The 10096-nt window shown below is 47.0% G+C and overlaps 1 protein-coding gene across 5 annotated transcripts; it reads left to right on the top strand.

Moving 5' to 3' along the window:
• Nucleotides 1-3470: 3470 nt before the first annotated feature.
• Nucleotides 3471-6276, top strand: CNBP (CCHC-type zinc finger, nucleic acid binding protein). Of its 5 annotated transcripts, none has more exons than XM_010154370.1 (4): nt 3471-3597; nt 3847-3942; nt 4127-4325; nt 5215-6276. In XM_010154370.1, the coding sequence occupies exons 1-4, from the start codon at nt 3495-3497 to the stop codon at nt 5330-5332; spliced, it is 516 nt and encodes a 171-aa protein (XP_010152672.1). In that variant the 5' UTR covers nt 3471-3494; the 3' UTR covers nt 5333-6276. The 5 variants fall into 5 exon arrangements, with proteins under 5 accessions (XP_010152672.1, XP_010152673.1, XP_010152671.1 ...); XM_010154371.1 differs by having other exon boundaries at nt 3850-3942; nt 5215-6202; XM_010154369.1 differs by having other exon boundaries at nt 3495-3597; nt 3850-3940; nt 4119-4325; nt 5215-6202.
• Nucleotides 6277-10096: the final 3820 nt, after the last annotated feature.

Genomic DNA, 10096 nt, shown 5'->3' with positions numbered 1-10096 from the left:
ATAAGGAGCGTTACAATGGCACTTAGAGGTAGTTCTGTTCATCAGCAGGTCTAGATGGACTGCTAAAACAGACTTGGATATTGAAGTTTCTTCTATCACTAGAAGAATCACAAAAAAAGAAAAACTTTTGTTAACTTTGAAGTTTGGTGTTACAGTTGCACTTGAAAGCGTCCAAATCTGACTTAGGAAACCACTGTGGTGTGGCACCTTGCAGTTGCATCTTTGAGCTCTTCTCAGCCCGTGGTCTTTAGCAGTAGGGTGATCATATGTAACTAAGTCTAAAATTAATTCTTAATAATGTTTTGCTGAAGAGCCTCAAGGTGACTTATTCTGGCTTCAAGCTACAGTTTGAGCTCTGTAGGAGTTTGAGTAAATGACTACATTTTCAGTAGGGAGGTGAAGTTTGAGGCAACTAGACTTGTTTCCTTACAAGTTTTGGAATCTAGTCTGTAAGGCAGTGGCTTAGTGCACTAAGAATTTGCAGAATTTGACATGGCTCAGAATGCTGGATGAAGTTTTCCATTATTACTTTTCTGTCCTGGTGAGGTAGAAATCTAGTTTGGGGGTGGGGCAAGCTGCTTTGTGTAACACACTGGGCTGCAGAAAGCACTGATAGATGTGACTGTGAAAACGTTCCAAGAAGACTTGAGTAACCTTGCAGAAAGCTTACTTGAGGTGGCCTTGATAGATAAAAGGAACTGCTGGAAACCTGCCTATGATGACAAACGGGAGTATTGACTAATAGAGGAGAATTTGAACTTGGGTGGGTTTTACTGTACTGCCTATTTTTTTCTTTTTTTTTTTTTCCTTCCCCCCCCTGCAAGTAACTGAAAAATGTACTGGTGTCCAAACTGCTTGGAGACTGTCCTTTTAAGGACCTGTCTCCTGAACCAGCCTTTTCTGGATATTACTCCTTAAAGGTGGCTGTTGGCTTTATCTGAAAACTAAATCCTTATATTGGCTTTTGAAGCGGTTTACACAAGTGAGGAATCTGGGCCTCTCTGAGGGTTCCTAGAATGTAGGGCAGGTAAAACTAGTGTGGGTTACATCCACCTTTAGCTGGTGAACTTGTGTTCAGTTCCCCATCTTTACAGGAAGCATGCAGAAGTTAAACATTAAAATACTGCTGAAGAGAAGTTCCAGGCAGACTGTTTGGTACTTTGATATACTTCAGGTATCTGAAGATGGAGCAGCATGCTTTGTAATCATACTTGTATGGCAGCTGTAACTTTGAATATTTGTGAGTTCAGGGGAAGAGGGGGCCTCTGAGTGTACAGGTTTTTTAATGAATTTGTGAAATAGTCCCTAAGGATAGTTGTGCAGAGGCGCTTGTTTGGCTTTGGATTTCTTGCTCTGTTTGTGTACTTTTACTTTGCCAATTTGCTTTATACCAGAGGAAAAGAAACCTCAGGTTTTCCTCTTAAAAGGAGCAGTTGAAATGGAAGCGACACTGAATCAGATGCAGAGCTTCTCTTTTTGGACTCCTGAGTTGCAAGTTGAGTGAGAATGTATCTTGGTATGTAATTCAGAGACCCCATCTTGTCCCCCTTGAAATGAAAAGCAGCATCAACTATTGTGCCTGAGCCCCGCTCCTGCAGTTGGCTTTGCTTGTGTTTTTCCTGTTCTGCAGTGTCAACATGGTTGCTATGAAAACAGGCATAAACAATAGCACACGGAGTGCCAGCTGCTGCCACCCTAGCAGACAGCTCTTCAGCCTTGGGCTGAAGATAGCTTGAAATCCTGAACGCTGAGATGGAGCAGAGAAGACTGGGTTATGTGTAAAATCCAAGTCTCTCTCGTGCTCAGACAAGCAGTTGCCTTATGCTTGCTAACATCTGTTTAAGATCTTGTGTCCTTCCATTGCAGAACTTCATTTTAAGAGCAAATATGGTCTGGTCCAGCTGGAAGGGTCTTGTGCTTTGAATTCTCAGGCTTCTACTGTAGTTGGGAGGTGGATGGTTAACTTCTGTGTTGAAGATGATTGGAGAGAGAGGAACTGTTTTGAGGGAGGAGTGGCTAAAAAAGCCACAGTAAATTTGTTCAATATTGGAGTACTTTAAATAAAAATTCATGTTTATATACACAGTCTTCATTTAAGAGCTAAATGTCAGGATGCTAATCCTGGTTCTTTCTTGAGGTCATGCGGTGTTCTTGCTGCTTCTGTAGTGGCTTTCTTTAGGACACAACTCCTGAATTTTCCTGAAAATCTAGAATGCTGGATGGTTTGAAGGGGAGGGAAGCATTCTGTACCATAAATTGTAGGGTTGCAGGAGGATTATCTTGATGGGGGATCAGGTGAACTGAGCAAACATACCAGATACTCTGATGGGTTAAGAATAATGACTTGGGAGTGGGCATGTGAAGTATTTAAACTTACAGAGCCTTCATCAAAACAAAGCTTGACGTGTGTATTTTTAAACTCGTCTTCAAGCACACTTCAAAAAATACTCAATTGTTTAACTTCCTTGTTCTTTTATTTCTAGTTCCAGAAGTCTTGTGTAACTGTTTATAGCGTAAGGAAGTCACAGTAGGGTGACGGCTTAACCTGCCCCAGCCTAAGCACTGCTTCAGGGGCCTGTGCAGACCGACTGCCCTGCTCAATGAAACACATACTTCTCTTGCCCATATTGGGGAATAGGTGGTTTGTATTGTCCCGACAGGCATGCCGATCTGATGTTTCCCTAGCATTCTAAGGATGTTTTCCAAGTTAGCTTTCTGGGTATCTGGCAAGTGTCTGGTGTCGTTTAGGAAAGCCAAATGTCTTAAACATTTTCTTTTGTGTAAACCTGAGAAGTCTGCATCCTGAGCTATAGGTTAATATACTGAAGCTGTAATTCTTGTTTCTCAGATGTTTAACTGCTATTTAGGTCATAAAAGAACTCAAGTCTTCAAATGTTGAGCTAATGTGCTCTTTAAGGCTTTAGGTTTAATACTGCCTATTCGTACAATCAGCTTCCAGAATGAAGCTTGATTAGTCAATAAATGTAGTAGCTGCCAGCCAGAGACTTCAAAAGTGTAACAGCTACCAGGAGGGAATGATGTGTAGAGATAAGTAGCTGGCTTTTGAGCTCAGCGCTGAGGAATCAGGAAGAAGTTGTGCTCCTGAAAAGGAGAGCAATGGCAAGGCTGGTAAGACAATAGTTAAAGGGCTCTACATTTTTCCCCTGCTCTGAAGCATTTTATAAGTTTTTGAAGCAAAGACTGGCTACAAAAACTAACCAGAGGAGAAGATACATCTTGTATGCCATTTCTTTGGCTGGTCAAAGCTGCCTTACTCCAAGCAAAACAGAGACAGATGTTTATGTCCTGCAGTGGGTTTTATGGTCAGGTATTGTACAAGAAGGTATTGAGTTAGCCAGAAGTCCTGCTGGATGTCATTGCCTTTGCCAGGAGTGTGGGAAACCTAAATAGTTTTATTTTAATGCAGCCTTTGGTTGGGAGAGGGGAGAGTGTTCTAAAGATGTCTGTCTTCCTCAGGCAGGTAATCTGCAGCCATGAGCAGCAACGAATGCTTCAAGTGTGGACGTACTGGCCACTGGGCTCGGGAGTGCCCTACTGGAATCGGCCGTGGTCGCGGGATGAGAAGCCGTGGCAGAGGTGATTAACTGCTGTGGTTTTCAGTGTTTGTACAGCAAAATCTTGAGCTTGTGAAACTGGCTTTGTTAGTCCAATTTAAGTTGGGGCACAAACTCGTAAAGAATTTTGCTGGTTCCTACTTCTGCGTAAGAATTTTGTCAGAGGCCTTGAAGTTAACTTGTTACATCAGCTGGCAATGTCCTTGATTAACTCTCAAGAATATTCTTAACTTAATCCTTAAGCCCTTTTTCTCCTGTTACCCATTTCAAGCAGGCTTCCAGTTCATGTCTTCATCTCTCCCGGATATCTGTTACCGCTGTGGTGAGTCTGGCCATCTTGCCAAGGACTGTGATCTTCAGGAGGATGGTAAGTATCACTAAATATTCTATCTCTTCAATCACGTGGGCAGAGATCTGTGGTTGAAGAGAAGGGTAGAGTACACTGTAGTTCAGTGGGAACAAGCTGTACATCTTCTTTGTTAGAAGCATGCTACAGCTCACTCTACCAAGGTTTTATAGTCTTGTTTGGTATGTTTTTCTTATTGTGGAAGCCTGCTATAACTGCGGTAGAGGTGGCCACATTGCGAAGGACTGCAAGGAGCCGAAGAGGGAGAGAGAGCAGTGCTGCTACAACTGTGGCAAACCTGGCCACCTGGCTCGTGACTGTGACCATGCAGATGAGCAGAAGTGCTACTCTTGTGGAGAGTTTGGACACATTCAAAAAGACTGCACCAAAGTGAAATGCTATAGGTAAGAACTGACGAGACAACTGCAAAACAGGCCCTCAGTGATGGGGACGTTCTCAGTCTAGTTTTGGTTAGGAAATGAAGCTTGAACTTTGACCGGGTAGCTTTGTTAATCAGTTAGCCTGCTGTTTTTTTCAAAGCTATGGCTTGACATGCCTGTTGGCAAAATCAGGTAATAGAGTGATTGCTGTGCCTCTCGATGGCCAGGCAGTGCCGCTGTTAAATCACACTGTCCTTCCCCCTGTACAGCTGCTTCTTGCAGAAGGTAACAGGAAGCACTTGCCGATAGCACAGAATACCCGGTGTCTTCTGCTGGAACTACCAGGCTCCAGCTGTACAGAGCAGCTGACTGGCACAGCCAGCCCCATCAGGAATATACTTAGGATGTCTTGGTTACCGGAGCTACGTGTAGAAGGGGTGTTAAATCGGTTTGAAATGCCAGCTCCAAACTGCTGTCTAGTTCTCAAATGCAGGCCTGTACCAGAAACAGCCTGTTCCTGAGTGCAGTATTCCTCACCCCCACTGAGGTTCCCTCCTGTGGAGGAAATAGAACATGGTACATTTGAGTTAAATCGTTTTTGTTCTCAAAACAAGATGAGAAGGCAGGCAGAGGCATCTGAGCAGGCAATACCTGACACACAGTTAAAATCTGTGATGTACGGTGGCTTTGGCGTGTCAACTCGCATGAATTGCCGTATCAGTTGGGAAACAGTTCCTGGCTCTGGTAATGGCTGAAAGTTGCCCCCTGTCAGCGAATTCTGGAACACTGAAGCCCAAGTCTTGAGTGCAGGACTAGTGTTGGATGAAGCTTCGGCATACAGTGTACTTGGATAGGATTGCTTTTCCCAGTAACTGTTTTGGGTGTTTCTGATAAAATCACTTTCTTCTTCCAGGTGTGGCGAAACTGGCCATGTAGCCATCAACTGCAGCAAGACCAGCGAAGTCAACTGCTACCGCTGCGGCGAGTCAGGGCACCTTGCACGGGAATGCACAATTGAAGCTACAGCCTAATTATTTTCCTTTGTCGCCCCTCCTTTTTCTGATTGATGGTTGTATTATTTTTCTCTGAATCCTCTTCACTGGCCAAAGGTTGGCAGATAGAGGCTACTCCCAGGCCAGTGAGCTTTACTTGCCGTGTAAAAGGAGGAAAGGGGTGGAAAAATCAACTTTCTGCATTTAACTACAAAAATGTTTATGTTTAGTTTGGTAGAGGTGTTATGTATAATGCTTTGTTAAAGAACCCCCTTTCCGTGCCACTGGTGAATAGGGATTGATGAGTGGGAAGAGTTGAGTCAGACCAGCAAACCCTCTCTGGGTTACATGGAAGTGATCCTATGCAGGAGGAAAGAAATTCTGGAAGTGTCTGAACTTCCTCATAACTTTAATTTTATTACAATGGCCTTGGATTGTCTGACCTCAGTAGCTGTTAACACCAAGTAATATCTGTATCGGGCCCTACCTAGAGCATATAGCTGAGTGGGAGTAAACAAACAAGATGCACATGCCTGTTAATGGCCACGAGAGAGAGAGAAATGGGAAATTAACTTAAAAGTAACAGTAATTCAGTCAGTGGATGGTCACCTTGGAGATACAGAATGTAACGGGAGACTTTCGAATAAATACGTCAAAGTGAATCTGAAACCCAGCCATCAGTGCTCATAGCATATACAATTTGGAGCTATTCAGGAGTTGCAAATAAATGCATTTTCACAGAAATCAAAATGTTATTTTTGTATACTATATCACTTAGACAACTGAGTTTCATTTGCTTGTAATCAGTTTTTAAAGTAAGATGGTAAAAGCAATGGAAGTCCTAGAACATAGAAAATGTAATTTTAAAACTATCAATAAAGCTGGAGGAGGAAGGGGAGTTTGGCTAAAGTTCCTTCTGTTTATTTTTGGTTTTCATGTACACAGTGCAAAATAACATATTAAAAAGGGGTATGTTGAGGTGTAAAAAGCTTAGTTTGGACTGTTCTTTCGTACTGTCTTAAGTTTCCACCTGGCAGCGCCCTCGGCGCAGTTGCAGGCTGCAGCGTACGATTGCGTGAGCAGGTGCTGTGGGTTGGTTCAGCTCTGCTGATGCAGGTAAAGCCAACCTGCAGAAACGGCTGCAGAAGGTGGGTGGGCGTTGCAGGTACAGCCAGGACCAGCTCTGGAGCAGCACACGGGTCTGCTGGCAGTGCTGCGGCCTTCGCAGGTGTTGCTGCGCTGAGGGCTGTCGGGTTCCTACACGTCGTTCTGAATCACAGAATCACAGAACGGTTTGTGTTGGAAGGGACCTTAAAGATCATCTAGTTCCAACCCCCCTGCCATGGGCAGGGACACCTTCCACTAGGTCAGGTTGCTCCAAGCCCCATCCAGCCTGGCCTTGGACACTTCCAGGGATGGGGCATCCACAGCTTCTCTGGGCAACCTGTCCCAGTGCCTCCCCACCCTCTCTGGGAAGAATTTCTTCCTGATATCTAATCTAAACCTCCCTGATTTCAATTTAAACCCGTTCCCCCTTGTCCTGTCACTACAGGCCCTTGTAAAAAGTCCCCCCCAGCTTCCTTGTAGCCCCTTCAGGTACTGGAAGGTGCTCTAAGGTCTCCTCGGAGCCTTCCCTTCTCCAGGCTGAACAAACCCAACTCTCTCAGCCTGTCCCCATGGCAGAGGGGCTCCAGCCCTTGGAGCATCTTCGTGGCCTCCTCTGGACTCTTCCAACTGGTCTGTATCCTTCTGAAAGTGGGTGTGTTGATTGTAAATGCTTGGGAAGTTACACAGAAAGGGGAGCTGATGCAGCGTGCGCCTAAAGCGCATCCACTGCTGAGTGAATGGAGTCATCTCGATACCGAGAAAGCGAGGGTGGGTGTTTCTGACCCGTCAGCGCTACTGTAGAGACGTGGCCAGCAGCAGCTCCGGCTGGAGAAGGCTGCCTTCAGGAGCTCTTGGCAGACTGTGGAATCCTGCCCAGTTAACGACTGGTGTAGTCGGTTTGTGCCTGCATCTTCACACAGGCGATAGGCTTTCCTGGCTTTCCTTACTTCCCAGTCCCGCAGTGGTTTTCACAGGCTGTGTGTGCTGTAGCAGCGACAAGGCTGCCTGTGGTGCTGGGGTGATCCTTGATGGGGACCTGGCTGCCGGTCGAGGGCTGTGCTGGGGTGAAACTGAACTGGCTTTCCTGCTTGTCTTCGGGCTCTGCGCTAGTTAACCAGCAGTATCGCGCTTCCTTCTCAGTGCTTGGGGGAGTGAGGCTGTTGGAGGTGACAGTTGGGCAGTAACGTCCCTGGGGGTTGTGGTCTTCAGGAACAACTGGAGCCCGCGGCTTTCGGCAGACTGTAGCGCATGGGTGAGGCTTATGGAAGGGGAGTAAAACCTCTTCAGTTGAAGGATCCCAGTGTGGAGTCTTACCTGGGAGCATCTGAACTGTAAATGTAGGCACATGACCTGGTCATCTCCGGGTTGTTAGGAAAGGTTGTTAGGAAATCCGATGCCTGGAATGTGTGTGTCAGCCGGACATCGGGATGGTGGCAGCTGCTGTGTCACACCAGGTGCACTCCAGTCGGGGCATTGCTGGTTTGCAGTGTGCTGCCATAGCAGTCTGGAGTTCCATAACGTTTAACGAAAGAAAGACGTGTAAAGAACGGAAATTCTTGGCCTGGGTTTGATGTTCGGAGCCCGTGGAAAACGTTGAGCTGTAGTTCAGGGAGAAGAAGAAGGTTCTCGGGGAGAGTAGGGAGTGAAAGGCGGCTGGAGCCCAGGTCACTTGGCCGGCAGGAGCCAGCCTGGGCAGGTTTTGGAAGGGCAGAGCTGTACTGCCGTGGAGATGGGAGGAAACGGGCCGCTGGGAGAAGTGTCCTTACGTGAAGCACGTCAGGAGAGAATGTTCTTGTGCTGCTTTGCCTAAGCAGGGAGAAACGCCGGGTTTCTGCTGCTGCCTGGTAGCGTGACAGATGCGGAAGGCTCTACAGAGCGTAAACCCAGGAGGAGACGGTGACTGCGCTCACGCTTGGGCAGGACACCTCTTCCCCAGCCCGCTGGCTGAAGAACAGGGCCCTGCAGCTCCTGCGGAGCAAAGGGGTGGGGAAGGGCTGCGGGTTTGTTCAGTAGCCTGTGTTTGAGGGGGGGTGAGGGGGGCTTAATGGCTGCTGTGGAGCCTGAACGTGCTTCTAAACATCATCACCGAAGCCCTCGTAAACCCCACGTTGTCTTGGGATAGTACAGGCAGCCTAATGGCAGCATATTCTTGTTCAGCCGCCTGGTAGGTTAATATGAATTAGCCAAATCTGCGTAATTACCTTAGTTAAACAGTAATAAAGCTTCAGGCTCCATACGTACAAAAAACCTGATTACAGAGCGCTCTGATTACAAATTGCTGCGTCTCTGGGGCTCGACCTGTAGCTGAAACGATGCCGTGTCATGGGGTGCTGGTGATGCCCGGAGCCTGCCTTCCGTTCCTGCGGAACTGGGCTTTGTCATGAGGATCCTGCAGCTGCTGCTTGGTAGCACCTGGGTGCTTCAGGGCTTGGTTGTCACTGAATGCAGAGTGGCATTGTTCTGCAGAATTGTTTGGGGTTTTGAACAAAGGAAGCTGAGGAATGCAAACCAGGATGTGGCCCCAAAAAGGGAAAAATTGCTCCAGCCAAGGTATTCCTGGTCCTCTTCCTGTAGGGACCAGGGGAGAGTATTGATGCTGCTACTCCAGGTGTCAGTTCTTCCCAGGTTAACAAGATGGAAAGCCAATGGTGATTTCCGGAAATGAGGGACTCGGAATACAAAGCTGGTATTCCATTTACCCCGTGTTAAGCTTTGTCACTAACGCTCCAGCATCTCCCCGTTGGTTCGAAGACCAGTCCCAGTGCCGTGGTTTCCATAGATCTGGTGGATTATATGGATCAGGAGGTGAAGAGATAAAGTGTTAATAGGTTGGTCTCCACACCCAGGATGCTCTCACGGGCTACGGTTTTGTGGAAAGGGAAATCTATTGAAATTACTGGGAGCCACTGAATAAATTCTCACTGAAAACCCGTCTTCCCAGCCTGGACTTAGACCAGCTGCGAAGGGGCGATGTACATGCTTCTCTGACAGCGCGACGCAGGGTCTGTGCTCAGCGAGACAGGTGCTTTGGTCCGCAGCAGCCTGGACAGCAGGGGAGTATCCACGCAGCAGGTGGAGGTGGCAGAGCACATTCTGGGTGCTTCAGAGTCTGGGAATTTGTCTGTATGGATGTTGAGGGTGGTGAGGCACTGGGACAGGTTGCCCAGAGAAGCTGTGGATGCCCCATCCCTGGAAGTGTCCAAGGCCAGGCTGGATGAGGCTTGGAGCAACCTGGTCTAGTGGAAGGTGTCCCTGCCCATGGCAGGGGGGTTGGAACTAGATGGGCTTTAAGGTCCCTTCCAACCCAAACCGTTCTGTGATTCTGTGCTCCCGTTGAAGGCAGCAGGCCTTTTTGGGAGAATAAAGAGGAGCCACAGAAGTATTTTTTATTGCCTTTTATTACTTTTAGTGTGTGTTTGTGAGCTGAAGGTGCTGCAGTAGTGCTACAGGAAACAAGCATTAGGTTTCTTCTCCAGAGGGGCTGGGTGTGCCTTCTGTACGGGGGGAGCCGAAATGCTGGAATAGAGCTTCGTGCAGAGATATTCGGCTTTCAAGAGAAATACTTAGATTCCAAATTATTAGCAGGAAAAAGTTACCGTTTTATAGAAAACTAACTAAGTTTACTGCGTAATGCTAAACTTTGTAGCTGGGAATTTAAATTTCGCACATGACCCGCTTGGTCGGCGAGCATTTTGA

Source organism: Eurypyga helias, unplaced genomic scaffold, assembly GCF_000690775.1.
Source record: "Eurypyga helias isolate BGI_N326 unplaced genomic scaffold, ASM69077v1 scaffold7706, whole genome shotgun sequence".
In the NCBI taxonomy this organism is placed as follows: Eukaryota; Metazoa; Chordata; class Aves; order Eurypygiformes; family Eurypygidae; genus Eurypyga; species Eurypyga helias.
The sequence above is the reverse complement of the archived record's forward strand: the minus strand, read 5'-3'. Positions and strand labels throughout refer to the sequence as shown.

Excerpts from the sequence above, each read along its gene's own strand:
- CNBP (XM_010154367.1), top strand. The coding sequence starts at position 3,495 with ATGAGCAGCAACGAATGCTTCAAGTGTGGACGTACTGGCCACTGGGCT. Across the intron at positions 3,601-3,831 it reads GAGAAGCCGTGGCAGAGGTG|GTTACCCATTTCAAGCAGGC; the intron begins ATTAACTGCTGT and ends CCTTTTTCTCCT. Across the intron at positions 3,941-4,118 it reads GACTGTGATCTTCAGGAGGA|TGTGGAAGCCTGCTATAACT; the intron begins TGGTAAGTATCA and ends TGTTTTTCTTAT.